The sequence below is a fragment of the Garra rufa genome, chromosome 5 (assembly GCF_049309525.1).
Source record: "Garra rufa chromosome 5, GarRuf1.0, whole genome shotgun sequence".
Classification (NCBI taxonomy): domain Eukaryota; kingdom Metazoa; phylum Chordata; class Actinopteri; order Cypriniformes; family Cyprinidae; genus Garra; species Garra rufa.
Window position 1 is genome coordinate 21,410,872 of NC_133365.1, and position 20,262 is coordinate 21,431,133.

Sequence of the window (20,262 nt, forward strand, 5' to 3'; positions counted from 1 at the left end):
AGGCTACAGAAGATACTTATATGTTTCTCAGAAGACAAAATAATTTAAATTTACCTTGATAGTCAAATTTAAAAGTTTTCACCCCCCAGCTCTTAATGCATTGTGTTTCCTCTTGAAGCATTAGTAAGTGTTTGAACCTTCTGTAATAGTTGAATTTGAGTTCTTCAGTTGTCCGCAGTGTGAAAAGGTTATACAGTCAATGTTGGAAAGGTTTCAAATACACAAAAATGCTGAAAAACAAAAAGAATTTGTGGGACCTAACGGATTTTTCTGATGAAAACAAGGGACTCATGAACAACTATCACTAAAAAAATTAGTAAAAAATTCAGGTAACAACACAGTATTAAGAATCAAGTGTATTTTTATAAATTCAACTATTATTTTCTCTTGTGGACTATATGTAAACATCTTATGTAAAATATCTAATTCAAGTCAGATTTAAATTAAAAATAACATGCATTTTGTATGATCCCTCTTATTTTGGTAAAATAATTAGCATTTTGCAAATTCTGCAAGGTGTGTGTAAACTTTTGACTGTATACACATGACATGATTTAAAAAAACGTAAAATGGTCATGAATGCGAAATAATAGGAAATAAAAATGTGAGATGGACCTTTTCAGAGTAGCTTTATTTAATGTGGTAGGCAACTGACAAAACAACTACTGTCAATACAGTTTTTAATACAAATAAATATAAAATACATAATGGATGAGATGCTATAAATGTTGGTTATTTTGGCTGTAAAAACCTACAGTACCTTATTAGCTTATCAGACAAAACAGGAGGCAAATACAAAATCTTAGGCTACATTTGTTCTTTCTAAAGCTAAATGAACTCTGTCATGCTTCTGCATAGATGTACAAGTAATTTAAAATCGGTGTTTATGCTTTACAGTGTAACTGCTGTTAAAACTTTTGGTATTCACACAGCAACTGGACAATACAACAATAAAAACTGACAGGACAACTGGAAATACTATGTGCTTCCTCAGTGTAATTCATATTAATGTACACATCTTTTAAACCTCTAAGGTAATGTAGGACTATTTATGATCTGCTTAAAAAAAGAGAATAATGTAAAACAGGAAGCCCTGAACAGATATAAAGACATATTGTATGTTTTCAACAATACAACTGGTAAGACTGTCTATGAAGGGTTTAAGTTAGTAGGCAATGCATTTTAAAAACACTTATAGCAGTACAGAGAGCTAATTGTTAAATATTTAGGAAGTCAAAATCAGTGTGGGGTCTCTGTCTCTGCATGTATGGGTCATGCAATCAAAAAAATATAATAAAATGTAATAAAATACAATGACAATGTGACTTTGATCCCAATACAACAGTACACATAACGTACACGCAAAGAGATAATTACAGGTCAGAGTGACAGAGCAGATCAGTTCCAGTTTTAGACTATTCATCCATAAAGGTCTCTATTAGGAGCAGTTTGTTTAACAGCAGGTGTAAGAGGGGGGGGAGGGGGGAGGGGAGATGCTAAAATCATCTAAAACAAGCACCTGTGCACACACCTGTACTTATAAAAAGTGAAAAATGATCAAACGCTGTCAGTGTAGTTGCTAAACATTGCGTTATACAGAGGAATGGTGTGGAGGAAAAGCTGGCTTTATTCTTGAGGGGAACCTTTCAGAATATGGTGACAGACATCTGGCAATTTTGCTGCTGCAGCTCAATGCAAAAAAAAAAAAAAAAAAGTCATGCAGGAACAGAGAAAACCACTCTGACATGGCCCTTTATAAAGTCTAGTGTCAGTCTAGAAGTTACATAACTCAACTACTTTCATAAATCTAGTTCTTGTGCAACTGTGCAAAAAAAGAAGAACAGTGAAACTTAAAGGAGAAGTTCACTTCCAGAATGAAAATCCTGACAATTTACTCATCCACGTCATCCTAGACGTTCATGTCTTTCTTTCTTCAGTCGAAAGGAAAGGTTTTTGAGGAAAATGTTCCAGGATTTTTCTTTATATAGTGGACTTCAATGGTGGCCAATGGGTTGAAGGTCCAAATTGCAGATTTAGCACAGCTTCAAAGGGCTCTACACGATGCCAGCCGAAGAATAATTGTCTTATCTAGTGAAACAATCGGCCGTTTTCAAAGAAAAATACAAATTTATATACTTTAACCACAAATGCTCATTTTGCACTAGCTTGAGATGTACATGGAAGTACTGACCCACTGATTACAACGTGAATGTGCAAAGAAAGTCAAACGGCCTTTACAAAATTTTTGTTAAGTTTTTTAGCCTACTGTACCTTTTTGAACCGAAGTACACAATCAAAGAACTAACCACACATGACTTTTTCAATGTGATAATGTAATGTGTGAAGACGCACATCGCAGAGCTAGTTCAAGATGAGCATTTGTGGTTAAATTTTATAAATGTGACCCTGGACCACAAAACCAGTCATAAGTTTAAATTTTACAAGAGATATATGCAGCATATGAAAGCTCAATAAATAAGCTTTCTATTGATGTATAGTTTGTTAGGATAGAACAATATTTGGCCGAGATACATCTATTTGAAAATCTGGAATCTTAGGGTGCAAAAAAATCAAAATACTGAGAAAATCACCTTTAAAGTTGTACAAATTAGGTTCTTAACAATGCATATTACTAATCAAAAATTAAATTGATAGGTTTACAGTAGGAATTTTACAAAAAATCTTAATGTAACATGATCTTTACTTAATTTCCTAATAATTTTTGACAAAAGAAAAATCAATAATTTTGACCTTTACAATGTATTTTTGGCTATTGCTACAAATAAACCCCAGCGACTTAAGACTGGTTTTGTGGTCCAGGGTCACAAATTTGTATTTTTTTTTAGAAAATGACAGATCATTTTGCTAGATAAGACCGTTATTCCTCAACTGGGATCGTGTAGAGTCCTTTGAAGCTGCAATTTGGACTTTCAACCAAGAAAAATCCTGGAATGTTTTCCTCATTTCCTTGACACTGAAGAAAGAAAGACATGAATATCTTGGATGACAAGAGGATGAATAAATTATCAAAAAAAATGTCCATTCTGGAAGTGAATTAATCCTTTAAGATCAAACTTTTCCAAGTCTTATAGATATGCTGAAGGACACAGATTCATATAAGCTTTGCTAGACTGTTAAAATGATTTAACCTAACTAGAATAGTTTTGCATATGTAGAAATGGGCACTGTCTTTGATTTAAGAGAGAGATATAATAAAATCGAATCAGATTTTACACAACCTACTCTAAGTTGTGAATGAATTAAGTTGTCGATGCAAGATTGAGCCTGTGAAACTTCAAAGTTTATTACAAGTTTAATAATTACTGAGTAACAGTGAGTCAACCATAACTGTCTAATAGCTTATTAGTTTTAATAAATCATCACATAAGTGAAGCTAACAACATTTCACTTTCATATTTGCATAAATATACTTTAAGTTCAAAATAGTGTTAAACAAAAAGCAGCATTTGTAAACCCAGGCCCGTCAGGGGGTCCATACTCCCCCGGTGCAGAGAATAAGCACCATTCTGCACCAGATGGGCTTGAACGTGGCAGCGTGTTATTTCTGCAGCCACGTTTGGGCCGAGCTGAGAAAAGCCTATTCCTACTTCTGCAATTCCCGTTCATCATGAAAACCCATGCATCTGTGAGACCACCTGGATGAACTGTAACCCAAAACTTGTGCTTGAATGCTGAGGCTAGTCCATGTGACAACGTGGCCTTCGTTATCCTAATGAGTGATGATGATGTGCTTCAGGAACATTTATTCTCAAATGCCCACGAACTGAAGAAATGCTGACCCTGCAACAGATATGTCATAGAAAACAAATACTCACCTGAATGAGGACAGCGCCTAGAAAATTTGATCAATTTCATGTGCATTATTCGGTTTTATTGATTGAAGATTATTAAAACTCATGAAATGTCTGTCTTCAGCCCTATTATTTTATATCAAATGGCTCCAGGAATCTTTAACTTCAATGATTGTGCTCACGTTACTGATTGTAGCAAAACGTCTAGGTATTCATTGAAAAATGTTCATGCTTCAGTACAAAAGTTCAAAGAGGAGCAGTAGATGAGATTCAGAGCCAGTCTGCCCTCAATTAAACAAAAGAGGGAAACTGGGTCAGAATCACTTTGGGCTCTAAGTGCTCCCTTCAAGTGTGCACCACAGTGTGCGTTTAAGATTCCCGACAGGAATCGTCAAACTGCAGACAGCATGATGAGAGCATACTGTAATTGATTTGTGGTGGAAGACTTTAAACAACATAAAAACTAACAAAACTGTATGAAAACAAAAAGACTACAAACGTGTAGCTTCTGATAGAGAAAAGGATTGTACACTGAAAACAGACCTGAGATATCCAGTACCTGAACTAAAGCAGCTGAAACAGACCAGGCTTAAGACTGCCGAGACAGGTCATGGGTTTTCATCACGAGTGGGAATTTGCTCCGGCAGAGCATCTCTGACAAACCAACCGGCCGAGAAGTCCAGCCAGTTTCAGAGAACTGGGTGTGGGCGGTTGGAGCCAGAAATAAGTTGACCTATCACAGCTCTCCCACATCGTGGTGGGCGGAGTGTTTCTCACGCTACTGACCTATAACTGAGTCCAGCCACTTCCTGTAGGCAATGGCAAAGCGGCTTTGCTCGGGGCTCCGGCAGCCAGTGAGGATTTTAGAGACAAATGTGTGCTCGGAGGGAAGTCCGGGGTGGGGAAGCAGCGGCCCCCGCTTTAGTCGCTTGGTGTCCTGCTTGTAGCTTCCGTGTTTGCTCCCGTCCAGAACACAGTCCACGTCCATGGCCTGGGAGACGCTGCTGTCGTCACAGGGCTCCTCACTGAGGAGGACGTCGGTGTGGGTGAGAGGTGGAGATTGTGACCCTGCCCCCTGGAAGTGCTCTCTCCGCCACTGGTGCCACAGGTAGAAGACATGCCGCCTGTTGGAGAAGTGTGGATGTTTGAGTTTGTTCAAAAACCACATAAATGATATACTAAAATACAATTGACTATAACACAAAATACAGGTCTGATATGATATTCACAGAGAAAATGCATGCAATGATGCAATGTTAGAATAGCAATATTAAACGATTAGTTCACTCTAGAATTAAAATTTCCTGATAATTCACTCACCCCTATGTCATCCAAGATGTTCATGTCTTCATCTCTTCTTCAGTTGAAAAGAAATTAAGGTTTTTGAGGAAAACATTACAGGATTTTTCTCCATATAGTGGACGTCAATGGGGATCAAGAGGTTGAATGTCCAAATTGCAGTTTCAATGTAGCTTCAAAAGGCTCTACACGATGCCAGCCGAGAAACAATGTAATGTAATGTAATATGTAATCAACGTTGGACATAGGCGAAAGTACCAACCCAGTGTTTACAAAGCCAACGTGTAAAGAAAGTCAAACGCCCTTTGCAAAATAAGGTAAAACAATGAAAATGAGGTTTTCGCCCTAACCTACATTTTTGAACCTAAGTGCACAGATGAAGAACTAACCGCTCTGACATGTCCAAGGTAACTACATAATGCATGAACTCAAGGATGCGCATCACAGAGCTAGTGCAAGAGGAGCATTTGTGGTTAAAAAGTACAAACTTTTATTTTTATTTTATTTTTTTAGGAAATGACAGATCGTTTTGCTAGATGAGACTCTTATTGCTCAGCTGGGATTGTGTAGAGCTCTTTGAAGCTGCATTGAAACTGCCATTTGGACCTTCAACCTGTTGATTCCCATTGAAGTCCACTATATAGAGAAAAATCTTGGAATTCTTTCCTCAAATACCTTAATTTTATTTCAACTAAGAAAGAAAGAAAGACAGACATGAACATCCTGGATGACATGGGGTAAGTAAATTATTAGGATTTTTTTATTCAGGAGTGAACTAATCCTTTAATAGGCTTAGTAACTTTTAAAAGACATGCACTCATGTTTAAAAACCTAACAAAATCCACACTATCCAAAGTAGCAGAAAATACATTACAAACTATATTGCATACAGTTTTACTTGCAACAGAGATAAACATTGTGGAAATATCTCAGTGACATGTTATGCACTTGGCTGTCATATAGATTGTCATTATTTACTTACCCTCATGTTCTTCGGAAACTGTATAACTTTCATCCACGAACAGGATTAGACATCGTACTACTTGCTCTTTACCATGCAATTACAATGAATCCAGACTCAAGCTTTCAAGCTTTAAAAAGCACCATAAATGTATCAAAAAGGAAGTTTATATGATAAAATACTGTGCTTATCACACCAGAGAACTGTAGTAGAACTGCGATTAGACAAAATGTCCATTTTGACTACTTTAACATCCACTACTTTTCCTTGTGGAACAAGAAAGCTTGACCATTGGGGTAGTTCCTTAACATCGAATTTAAAATTTGTTCATCTTCATTCTTTCACTTTCTTCATCTCAAATCTGTTTCATTATAGAAAGGAAAGTATTCACAGCGCTTCACTTTTACCACATTTTATGTTACAGCCTTCTTCCAAAATAGATTCAATTCATTAAAGAGGTTTGTTTAATTTTTTTGCAAATTTATATTAAAAAAAGAAAAACATTTCATGTAAATTTCATGTACATAAGTATTCACAGCCTTTGCCATGACACTCAAAATTGAGCTCAGGAGCATCCCGTTTCCACTGATCATCCTTGAGATGTTTCTACCACTTGATTTGAGCACACCTGTGGTAAATTCAAGACACACACCTGTCTATATAAGATCCCACAGTTAACTGTGCATGTCAGAGCACAAACCAAGCCATGAAGTCTAAGGAATTGTCTGTAGACTTCTGAAACAGGCTTGTATTGAGGCACAGATCTGGGAAAGGGTACAGAAACATTTCTGCAGCATTAAAGGTTCACAGAAGCATGAAGTCTCTCTTACCCTTAAATGGAAAAAGTTTGAAACAACCAGGACTCTTCCTAGAGCTGGCCTCCTGACCAAACTTAGCAACTGATGGAGAAGGGCCTTGGCTGGACTGGTGACCAAGAACCTGATGGTCACTCTAGTTGAGCTCCATGATCATACGTGGAGATACGAAAAACCTTCAGAAGGACAAACATCACTGCACACTCCACCAACCTACGGTCTCATTTATAAAACTCTCTGTAGATTTCATCCCAAAACTGTACTTGTGCGCAAAAGTTTTCAGATTTTTAAAGCCATGTGTACACCAGAACCTGTGCAAAAATCCCTTTATAAATCCCATTCAGGGGAAGATTGTGTGTACGTGCATCTCCACCCTGTCTCCTCCCCGTAATCAGCATATATGGAGTTTACAACGCCTAGTTTTATTCCGCAAAACCTAATCTGCATATCATTTCCATGCATATTCCCATGCACGTGACACCATGTTTAACTCCGTCAAAGGTAGAAGACATTAAGGAAATATGAGATACGGCCTCAAATTCCATTTGTGCCATACACATTCATTTTTATTGCAAAAAATGCTCCAGTATCCTTATGTTTATTATAAATATATGAAAATATCCATAAAAACAAAACTGTTTTAAATAGCTCTCAGATGTAGAATAGAGTGGATTGTCATTCTTTTACACAAGCCAAATTTAAATAGTTTAAAACAATTCAAATCAAAATAAATGTATGCAGTTTTGCTGATAAGGTGAACATCTATTTTTCTTTGTGCATTTTCTTCGAGTTGTATCCTTCAAATACAGTGGTATTTTTCGTAATGTGGTGGAGATACCATAATATGACATCAACACCTCTGTGCAGCTGCGGTTGTAGGCTACAGTAATTATCATAACTATTCAAACTGGGCAACGAACCGTTCAACCACTGAATCCAGCAGTGTCCGCCATAATGTCGAAGTAAATGCACATCATAATCATTGTTTTCACAAAAATATTTTTTCCTTACATAGGATCTGCAGTTAAGTTTAAAAATAAATTGTGTTTCTATAGCACTCGCTGTCATTAAAACATAGCGTGCCACAGGAAAAGTGATCAAGTGCATCCACTATATGTCTAAATGCAATTTTGTTTAACTTCTGTATAATAACTTTATATAATTTCAGTGCTTATCTCCATTAATGAGAGCGAAATATTTAATGTTAATGCATATCGAAATAAAGACAGTGTTTAAAGAGTTTGAACGCATGTTCTAGAATGTCCGTATGGTGTGTACATATTTACGCCTAGTTTATTTTTATATATCCGGATATGTGTGTGGAAATTATATTTATATGCCCATTTTGTGCATATGCAACGTTTGTAAATGAGACCCCAGGGATTAATGGCGGTGTGGCCAAACTCAATCTTCTCCTCAGTGAAGACACATGAAAACACACTTGGAATTTGCACAAAAGCACCTGAAGGACCCTCAGACTGTAAGAAACAAGATTCTCTGGTCTGATGAACCTCAATTTCAAGTATCATGTTTGGAGGAAAGCAGGCTCTGCTTATCACCTGCAGAGTAACATCCCAACAGTAAAGTGTGCTGGTAGCAGCCTCATGCTGTGGGGCTGTTTTTTTCAGAGACAGGGACTGAGGGACTCGTCAGAGTAGAAGAAAAGCTCGATGCACCAAAATATTGAGATAGCCTTAATAATAACCTAGTCCAGGGCATTCAGAACCTCAGACTGGGCAGAAGGTTCACCTTCCAACAGGACATTGACCCTAAGCACACAGCAAGAGTGGCTTAGAGACAAGTCTGTGAACGTCCTTGAGTGGCCCAGCCAGAGCCTGGACTTGAAACCTAATAATGTGCATCTTCCCCCATCCAAGCTGATAGAGCTTGAGAGGTGAAGAGGCGAGGAAAAGAATGGCAAATAATTGTCAAATGATTATGATGAGCAAAGCTTGTCGCATCATACCCAAAAAGAGTTGAGGCTGTGTAATTGGTGCCAAAGGTGCTTCAACAAAGTACTGAGCAAAAGCTGTGAATACTTATGTACATGTGATTTTTTTCATTTTTTATAAATTTACAAAGATTTCAAACAAACTTTTTTCATGCTGCCATTATGGGGTATTGTTTGTAGAATTTTGACGAAAATAATGAATTTAATCTATTTTGGAATAAGGCTGTAACATAAAATGTGGAAAAAGTCAAGCACTGCGAATACTTTCTGGATGCGCAGTTTTTTTTTTTATAAATATATATTTATATAAATATATGCTACAAAGCTCCAAGTCAGTCAGGTGTTGAGTAAATGACAAAATTAAATTTTGTCATGATTAGCATAATTTTAGCATGATAAGCAGTTTGCCAAGCTGTGTTGTCACTTGCCATCCACTTAGTAGTCCTAAAGCAAAACCATTTCAAAAACAATCATTTTAATAAACAGAAAAAGGCTTATGTATGAACCAAAGCAGTGTTTCCCAACCTATTGGTCATCATTATGTCTGTTTGTGGGTTTTACAAATATTTAACCAATGAAACACATTCAAAAGAGCTTGTAACTAAACCTTGTAACGCCACTGGATCCTCAAATTGTCAGTCAAAATTTGTAACTCTACCCCGCCTCCATTCAGAATAAAGTGCTGTGATGCACAGTTTGAAGACAGACGTTTACTTCTTCACAGTGCAAGGGTAAATAAAGAACTTTACACTATGTCTAACTATGTCTATAAAGGCTAATGTTTTGTGTGTTTGAAGAGCGGAGAAGAGTCTTAGCATTTTCTGTCTTGTTGTAGCCAATATACCTTTGTACGTTTTAAATATCCTGTGCATAGCGGTTCATCTTTTATATGAGATTTTGGCCAAATGTATTAAACAAGAAGTAAAACTGAGCTACAACAACTTTACAACCTGTAACTTGATGAAACGTAATGCAATTTATTTACTGCCTCAGAGGCAGCCATTCTAATGACAGACAAAACTCAGATCTCCGTCATTTACTTGTCAAAAGCCTTGTTAACTCCATTTAAGCATGATTTTCAGAAAATGTTAAGTGTAAGTGTCTGATCATATATAAAGTCAAAGTCAACAACTCTGACAACACATTGTTTAATTGTTGGAAAAAACCTTTCCCCACTTTTTGAGTGCTTAGGGGTGTGCCGTGGGATTTTTTTACTGATCAAAACTGTGCCGCGGCAGAAAAAGGTTAGGAAACACTGAACTAAAGCAAGCTAGGGCTTATTGATACATTATGTTTTATAATATTTATCATTTAGAGGCATGAGATGTTGCACAAACAATTCCTCATATCTTCAAACTAACAGCAGACTTGTAAATGAAATAGATCTGTTGCATGACGCACTTTAGAGGGGAAACACAAGCTATAGATATATAAACACCATTCACCGAGCAGCTGCTCCTTGCCTCAGCCATGAGGGACGAGGCTGAGAAGGGGGAAAAACTGAAAGAGCTAGAAAAAGATCCAGCAAACTGCTTGCCTCTCCCTCAGTGAGCTACAACTCTGCAGCATAAGACCATCCATCATTTTCTAACAGTAAGCCATAAACACATCAGGCCAGACCAGCTGAGGGCCAAGGACAGACTTCTGGCAAACAAAGTCACTGTATTCACACTGAGACTTGTGGAAGCGCAGTCTGATGTTGACTGATTGCATCAGCACAGCAAAACCTGGAGATGCGTTACTGGCTTCGAACACTGCCTGATCACTCTCACCTGTGGCACCACAGCGTCTCGTGGCCTGGATATGACTCTATGAGATCAGTGCAGAGCTCCATCTCGTCGTGGAAGAGCTGAGGGATGACGTCATTATGGTGATTGTCATCAGACGCGCCCGCTGTGCTCTCTCCATTAGGCTGCTGGGTAGGGTGGAGCTCCGTCTCTCCAACTTGGCTCAGCTCTCTGGCCAGGGCCTTGAGCAGGTGTTGACGGTAGTGGAAGCCGCTGTGATCTGACACGTGCATGGACACCCATAGTCGAGTGGAGGACAGCTCATCATGCAGAACCTGGAGTAGAAAGTCACAGAGTACTATATTCATTTAACAGCATCGTGATTCAGGTTGTTGTAGCGGAGTTTTAGGTTATTTTTAGTTCAATTGCCAAGTTGTAAGTGCTACGAATATCAGCACAATCAATTTATTCAAAAGCCTTTAATGAAATATGCAGAATATCATGCAAATATATATGCATATTATTATGCATTGTTTGCAGCACTGCAAAAATTAAATGCACCAACATTAAAATTCAGTTTGACAATGTTAAAACCAATAACGAATGGCTGATATTAAATATATATATATATATATATATATATATATATATATATATATATATATATATATATATAGTTTTGTCTAAAAAGATGGGGAAAAAAAATATTTGTCTAAATATAAGAAATGTATTCACTTATGAATGGCTGTATAAATATATAAAATTGTTTAAATAAATAAAAGTCTAAATAACTAAATAAGCATTTGTCTAAAAAAATGAAATATATAAATTTATTTAGATAGTATTTGTCTAAATAAATAGAGAATTTTTTTATTTCGAAATATATTAAACTACATAAAAAACTAATTTCTGCAGTATTTCAAGAATTGTATGCACTGATTAATGGCTGATATTAAATATATACAATTTTGTTTAAATAAATGAAAAATAAAACAAATGTTTTAAATGTCAATTGATGCATTACAAAATAATGTACAGGATTAATAATGAACATTCACTTTGAGATTTGGTGAAGTTTATATTTAACAGTGTTATTAAAATATTAATGATTAATCATTTTAAGTGAGCATTAAATTATTTAATGGTATAAATAAAGAAACTGAGCATGCATAATTAAATATCCAAGTGTATTTTAAAATAAACATGATTTCAAAATATCTTATTTTGTACAGTTTAGTTTAAATAAATGAAAAAAAGTCTAAATAATCATTTTTCTAAATAAATTTAAAAAAGTAAATAAATAATTTCTGCAGCACTGCAAAAATTGGATACACCAATATTACAATTCTTTTTGACAAATGTTATAACCAGGAACTGATTAATGGCTGATATTGAATATATACAATTTTGTGTAAATAAATGAAAAAACTTTATGTTATAGCCAACGCCTAATGAATGGCTGTTATAAAATATATATGATTTAATTTAAATAAATATGAAAAAAAATTAAGCATTTGTCTGAATAAATAAAATATATGAAATTATTTGAACGCATTTGTCTAAAAATAAATAAATAAAAAAACAAAGAAAAAAATTTTAGGCACCAATATTAAATTTCAGTTTGACAATGTTATAAGCAATATACACAATTTTGTCTAAATAAGCAACAACAAAAAACATTTGTCTGAATAAGTATTTGTCTACATAAATGAAATGTATTCATTTATTTAGACAGCATTTGTCTAAATAAAATGAAATAATAATAAAAAACTTCTGCAGCACTGCAAAAATTAGATGCACTAATATTAAATATTCACTGATGAATAGCTGATATTAAATATGTACAATTTTGTTTAAATAAACTAAAAATAAATATTTGCTAAATTTATATTTTTAACAGTGTTATTAAGATTAACTTTAAGTGAGCATTAGACAATTTAACGGTAAAAATAAAGAAATTGAGCGTGCATTATTAAATATCCAAGAGTATTTTAAAATAAAACATGATTTTGTTTAGATTGTATACTAAGTCAACACGGTAATACGGAGATCTAGGGTGGAAAATCAGACCAAGGAAAACAGTACCAAACAAGACATGCAGAGATGCAAGACGACAGCCGCATAACCCAATTACTCCTGAAATAGCCTATGAACAGCTCAGACTGGTTCAAGTCTGTTTAGTCCTGGATCATTAAATCTAAAGGATCATCCTTTTTATATGAGGGCCTTTAACTTGGATTGAGCCCTATAACATTTGCCTAATTTTGCATCCAATTAAGAAAGGATAAGCACATCAAAGGTCTGGCACTCAGTGACCCCCTAAGAGCCAATAAGCTCTCCTGAATAACAGCACTAAAAATTAAAAATAAATAAAGCTAAAAAGACAGAAAACTGTGGCATCTGTAATCAGGTCTCTTCCTCAGACAATTCAAGTGGAGAAGAAAGGTATTAAGATCAGATCATCAAAGGCTCAGGTAGATTTATCAACCTCATAAATAACCATCTCATGTTGCCTTCCATGTAACGACACAGATGATATGCCAGCGTGATCCATCACTCCTTAAAGTAATCCAAGACAAATCTAATCTTTGAGATGTACGCAAACAAAGCAACATCCAACAGACACCAGTTTTCAGTCATTATGATAAATCACACAGAGACAGTGCAGAAAGCTGCAGTGGACTGAGCCAGCCTACCTTCAGATTGCCTTTAGCCATGTTTTGCAGTATCCAGATGCGATGGGACCAGGCATTGTAGTTGCTGGGGTAACGACCGGCTGCGTCCGCACAAACCTTCATCTCCTCCTGCAAGGCTCTCTGCAGCCGTTCGCACGGTCTCCTCCTCGCAGCGTCTCCTCTGGGTTCAGCCTGATCCTTCGGTTCTTGTCCAGAGGGAGAGCACTCCTTCTGCAGCCACTGTAACACCCAGCGCCTGTGTTCACAGCAAACAAATGAAGCAGACTGATCACATGCCTGGATGCACAAGGAATTTAACGCTTATGGTTTTATTTGAGAGAGCAAAATCTGCAAATTATGAAAGACAATAACAAAACAGCTGCAAACAGCAATGCCGGGGTTCAAGTGCTTAAAGACATTTAAGCACAAATGAAAAAAGACATTATATATTATTTAGCAAGTCTGTAACCACCTAAATCAATAAATAAAAAAACTTTTTTGGACAATCCTGGTAATTTACCACAGAAATGTTTATGACTGTTATAGTGCCAGCTGTGGTCAGATCTCCTTAAAAATTTGCATGCTTGTTTAGAACCTGTCACATGAGCTCACCAGGTTTTGTTAAGTTTTAAGTTTTTGTTTAAGCTTTATAGGCTATATTTGGACAGGCCCCTTTTCTGAACAACCCCATTATAGCTTTTCAAAGGGTAAATTATTTATTAATTTTTTTAATAATTATTGACCTAGAGCAGGAGTTCTCAACTCTGGCCCTCGAGGTCCATTTTCCTGCAGAGTTTAGCTCCAACCCTAATCAAACACACCTGAACAAGCTAATCAAGCTCTTCATCATTACTAGAAAGTTACAGGCAGGCAAGTTTGATCAAGGTTGGAGGTAAACTCTGCAGGAAAGTGGACCTCGAGGGCCAGAGTTGAGAACCTCTGACCTAGAGAGTCCAGAGAATTGCACTAAATTGTTTTTTTTTTCCAGATTGAGCGAAAAACCTTGGACAAGTTCGCAAATGCCTTTTTTTTTTTTTTTTTACATCTTCTGAATCATTCAACTAATGGTTTGACTGACAGCAATGGTTCTAGGAGCAAAGTTGTCCGGATTGAGGAGGTCTATAATAGCGGTCGTACGTGTGAAAAACAGCGCAATATAAAATCGTTTACGCCGTTTTTATTCAAATGTTTTGATGTCCCTTTGTGACAGAGTCAAAAGTTCAACTTTTTTTGATAATTATTAATATTCACTCTTGTACGAAAAAACTAGGACTAGTTCCAAGTTTTGTAAAATCGCAAAAACTCAAAATATTTCGCTGATGGGTGAATCCAAGGCATGCGTTTTGTTCTGCGTGAGCCAAGGATTCCAGTGACATAAGACAATCGAATGGAGCCTGCAACCAACAGGTTAGGAGTCTACTTTTGACCACTGTAGCGCCCCGTCAGGCCAATTGGGTCGAGCCTTGGTGATGTTGTAGTGGGTCTGTGTACAACCATCCCTCCAAGTTTAAAGTCTCTATAACTTACAGTTTGGTCTGGCCAATTGGTTTTACGTGAAATTGCTGCTTGGCCATTCTAACAATTACAATGCTTAAAATTAATTATCTTTTGTAATAATTCTGAATTGCTCATGATTATTATCTCAGAACCCTGTGGCTCCTAAGCATCTAATAGCTCAATATTACCTTCAGACGATAACCTGATCCAAACAATTCAATTACTTGCAAAATATCTGACAGTTGCAATGTGTCCTGTACACTCCCTGCAGGTACATATAAGTTCTTGGTTGTGTCAGTAGCACAAGCTTTGGATATTTATTAGTGTTCCGTAGATCTGTGGATCCGTGAGGAAATTCAACTTCAGTATGTGCCATTGTTGACATGTTGCAAGAGGTCTGCAATTGCAGACTGTTTCACCGTTTCAGCCAGTTTGAGAGCAAGGTCTCTTCCATACTAATTTAGCGACATGAAAGCAGAGCACATACATTTTCTGGTACAGTGCATCCAACAATTCCATTATTAATTTCTTAATGCCTAATTTATTATAACTTTTTTTATATCTCTATTTGAAAATTCAGACTCATCTAATCTAACAGTGAACTCGAAGTACTCTGGAAAATAGGACACTTGAAGGGTGCAGAACACAGCACTTCTATAATGTCATCTTTAATATTTTAAAAGTTCTCTTTAACAGTATACACTAAAGGCAGAAAATATTTGAGTCACAAAATAAACATTTCACTGTTGTTTACATTAATGCCCAACAACAAATTTAAGTTATAGGTGCCCAAAAATGTTACTACAAAGGGCTAACAAACCAACTTGATTGAAGGTAAATGGAAAAAAAATATATCTATATACTTATTTGATTTATTTGATCCAAAGTACAGCAAAAAGAGTCAAATCCTGAAATATTTTTACTATTTAAAACAAAATGTAATTTATTCATGTGATCAAAGCTAAAATTTCAGCATCATTACTCCAGTCTTCAGTGTCACATGATTCCTCAGAAATCGTATTAATATTCTGATTTGCTGTTCAAGAAACATTTTTTTCATCATTTATTTATTTAAAACAGTTCAGTAAATTCTTTCAGGATTCTTTGATGATAGAAAGATCCAAAGATCAGCATTTGGATGCTTTAAATTGATCAAAAGTGATGATAAAGACATTTGTAATATTACAAAAGATTTCTATTTCAGACAAATGCTGTTCTTCTAAACGTTCTAATCATCAAAGAAACCTGAAAATTTCTACTCAGCTGTTTTCAACAATAACAATGTTTTTTTTAATCAGAATATTAGAATGATTTCTGAAGGATCATGTGACTGGAGTAATGATGCTAAAAATTCAGCTTTGAAATCACAGGAATAAATTACATTTTAAAATATATTCAAATAAAAAAAACAGTTATTTTAACTAGTAAAAATATGTCAAAATGTTACCGTTTTTGCTGTACTTTGGCTTGGTGAGCAGAAGAGACTTCTTTAAAAATATTTAAAATTTTACTGTTCAAAAACTTTTGACTGGTAGTGTATATAAACGTAAAAAAAACTTAATACTGTGAAATATTATTGCAATTTAAAATAGTGTTTTTCTATTTTAATATACTTTAAAACAGCATTTATTTAAAATAAATCTTTTGTACCAATATACACTACTGATCAAAGTTTGGGGTCAGCAATTTTTCTTTCTTTCTTTGAAAGAAATTAATACTCTTATTCAGCAATGATGTGTTAAATTGATAAGTGATAGTAAAGACTAATATTGTTAGAAAAGATTTCCATTTTAAATAAATGCTGTTCTTTAAATATATTAAGCAGCACAACAGTTTCCGACATTGATAATAAATCAGTATATTAGAATGAGAGGATCATGTGACACTGAAGACTGGAGTAATTCAGATTTGAACTTATTTTGAATTGCAATAACATTTCATGATATTACTTTTTTGTTCTATTGTTCTAAAATAATATAAAAAATAATAATCTTCTTACCTGTGTATCCATGTCTCTGGGCTTTTAGGATGCTTCGACAGTGCTAGTTTGCCCAGGTAAAGGTCCTTCTCTGGGTTTAATACGCCACACTGCAGGAGCTCTTTCCTATAAAACAATCAATACTCAGATGAATTCACAAGAGTACAACCATAACAAACCATACAGCACCACCTCCTGGACAATACGTTTCTTCTATGCAACATTATCTTGAAGACATTCAGCCAAGATTTGTGCAAAAATCCTAGTAAAAGCCTAAAAAACAGGTATGGATTAGCGTTTCTTGTTGTAAACTAATGTTAGAAAGATCAGTAAATTTTTTCTCCCTATGAGAAATTTTAAAAATAGTCCCATTTAGAGTTAAATGCAGCAGCAGTCTTTTGATGTCTCCTTTCCCAAATTAGACTGCTTTTTTAAAATAGCAACAGCACATTCAGAACAAAAAAGAAAGACATCAAAAAGAAGAAATACAGAGAATTTCTAAAAAATACCACAGATGTGCATATAATCATTCAGAAAGTATGTGAAGGGTTAGTTTGGTAGAATGGTTTTTTGTTCAGGCAATACAAACACAATGAAAATGTACCTGACATTCCACGCAGTGGTAAAATCTGGGTTTAGGAGAAGCAATGTGCAGGTTATATCTACCAGTGCTTGAAGAGAAGAAGAAAGAGAGAAGTCAGTTTTTCAGCAGCGTTGGCCTGTTGTATGAACAGCCATCTTTTAATAAAGACTAAGGTCACAGCAATGTGAGCCGGCTGAACAAGCTAACCCAATAAACCTTCACCCTACCTTCCCGATCGAGCCACTGCTTTCTCTGCCTGTACAGCAGGAGTTTATTATGCACATAGGGCAGCAGAAACTTGACACACCAACTCTCCACTCCCAGCTTATTCTCCACCAGGACGATAGGGCTTCTGTTGTATCTGGCTTCGGGGCATGGAATGAGGCCGATTTCATCACTGTGAACACATTGTAAAAGATAAAAAGCAAGCCACAAAGCTATTTTAAGAAACTGCTAAATACTAGGGAGCTGAAGGCAAACAGCAATACATAAGGCACCAAACATCTCAGCTGACACTGACTCAGTCATTACAGATGTATCTCTCTCCTCTGTCATAGGAGAAGAGTGTGATGAAACCACTGGGACGGGGCACTGACCTTTAAATTTGGAACAAACTGATCCAACACAAAGGAAAATAACGAATGCACTGATGGGAACTTTGAAAAGACTGACTAGGTGGTTTATATGTGGACTGAAGGGATGTGTTTGGATACACAAGCAACAATGTTGCAATCACTGAATGTCTCAACAATAAAAACAAACAGACACGGACCACTGCTGAGAGGTATGACTATAAATATAACGTATTTAACCTCGCTACACCCTCTGACCAGCGAGTCTCAAATCCAAACATCCACATCACAGTACTAGTTACAACATGACAAGCATGCACACTTTTACCCAGCGTTTCCCTCACAGAAACTTTCCGCGTTTGCACGGTGTTTGTAAAACTGCCCCCCTCGATATATTTTCACACAACCTGGTCTAAAAGCGAGGGTTGATGAGGTCTACCTGCTGCTGTCCGCGTCGGACGCCCGCGGGTTAGAGCTGGTTAGTAGCCAGTTAGCCAGCCACTGTCTGCGCAAGTTACACAGGCTGCTGCACTATGTTCTCCTTGCGGCTGAGCGCGTCTGTCTAAACCGCTTTAAGCATTAAACTATACGGACGCGTGATAAACAACAATACGAGTTGACATACGTACATGTTCGGGTTTCTTTTGAAGGCGTTATTGATATCTTTCACAACTCTCTGGACCAAGACATCCACCTCCTCTTCCGACTCAGCCATTTTCAGAGCTCGGGTGACGTCAACGCGGGTGACTCAACCTCATCCGGGACATTTCACAGTACAGTCAGGGCCAGAGCCATAGATTGTTTCTCGATGGCTCTGGTCAGGGCTGGAGAGAAGTTACCTTAGTAACCATAAAGCGTACATTGTTGCTGCGTGAAATTAGGAAATTATATTGTTTTCAATCATACAAAATTGAAAATAAATAATAATAATTATTATTATTTGTGACCCTGGACCACAAAACCAGTCGTAAGGGTTTTATACATCACATGAAAGCTGAATAAATAAGCTTTTCATTGATGTATGGTTTGTTAGGATAGGCCAATATTTGAATATTTGGGATCTGAGGGTGCAAAAAAATCTAAATACTGAGAAAATCACCTTTAAAGTTGTCCAAATGAAGTTCTAGGCAATGCATATTACTAATCAAAATGTATGTTTTGATATATTTAAGGTAGGAAATTTACAAAATGGATCGTGATTTTTACTTTTGCAAAAATCCAAATCCAAAAATTTTGACCCATACAATGTATTGTTGGCTATTGCTACAAATACCCTCGCTGCTTAAGACGTTAAAGTATCTTGTTATGACAAGGCTGCTGCTGAATGGAGGTGCAAAGACATTTGGAAGCAATACACGCATTGGTTACTTGCCTACTAAAAAAAAGAAAAGAAAAAAGAAAGAAAAGGTGGAAAAATGTCAAATCTCCATTTAATATTTCTCTTTTCCATCCAGTCATAGTTCAAATTTAATTTTAGTTACATGGCATGTCCCAAATAGTGAAATCTTTGGAAGTCCGTTGATAGAAGCCCATTTTCGCCACTGAATAAAAGGTTAAAAAATAAAAATGTAAAACTTTATTGCGACTTGTTATCTCGCAATTCAGATTTTTTTTTTATATAATAAAAACTCACAATTCCAAGTTATAAAGTCAAAATTGCGAGTTATAAAGTCTTGCATAATATAAACTCGCAATTGTGAGTTATAAAGTCAGAATTCCGAGATAAACTCGCAATTCTGGGAAATGAAGTCAGAATTGTGAGATATAAACTCGCAATTCTGTGAACACATCAGTCTTTTTTTCTCGACTTTATAACTTGCAATTGCAAGTTTATATCTCGCAATTCTGACTTTATTTTCACAAAAATATATTGTGACGAGTCGGCTGCCTCCCCCCTAAATATCATCACCACCCCATCCCTTATTCGCCGCCCTTCTCCAGGCTCCCGACGGGAGTGGGTGTGTAGGGGAGAGGAGGGGCGAGTAATCGTCTCGGGTTGGCGGCGTGTGTGAGGCCACCTGAATGGAATGAAGCCTCATCACCGCCGCTGTTTAAATGCCGAGCGCGCCTCTCCTCAGGAGACCGGTCTCTCCCCCGTGCATGCACGCTGGTGTCCTCGTGGGTCCAGGAAGGGGTGAAGAGGAAGCCAGCGACGCCAGAGGACGAGCAGCCGGACCCCATGTGTCCGACGAACGCCGCACCCGTTAGTCGGCTGACGGGCCAGGTTGCCGGGCCGTCGAATCCCCCGAGAGTGCCGCAGAGCAGCAGAAGGAGGACGTTGCTGCAAGAGATGCCGCCGCCCCTCACGCTCCGGACCTAAGCGGGGAGCGCGTGCGGCCGCCGGACTCCGCCCCTTACCTGGACCCTTCCCATTTGAACACTGCCCCTCCTT

At 36.7% G+C, this 20,262-nt stretch overlaps 1 protein-coding gene across 1 annotated transcript; it reads right to left on the reverse strand.

Annotated features, from left to right (window-relative positions):
* Nucleotides 1-612: 612 nt before the first annotated feature.
* Nucleotides 613-18,594, reverse strand: ptar1 (protein prenyltransferase alpha subunit repeat containing 1). Its single transcript, XM_073841016.1, has 7 exons — nt 18,500-18,594; nt 17,526-17,695; nt 17,320-17,386; nt 16,737-16,841; nt 13,262-13,496; nt 10,611-10,900; nt 613-4,936 (listed from the first exon to the last, which is right to left on the reverse strand). The coding sequence occupies exons 1-7, from the start codon at nt 18,583-18,585 to the stop codon at nt 4,591-4,593; spliced, it is 1,299 nt and encodes a 432-aa protein (XP_073697117.1). The 5' UTR covers nt 18,586-18,594; the 3' UTR covers nt 613-4,590.
* Between the last annotated feature and the right edge of the window lie 1,668 nt (nt 18,595-20,262).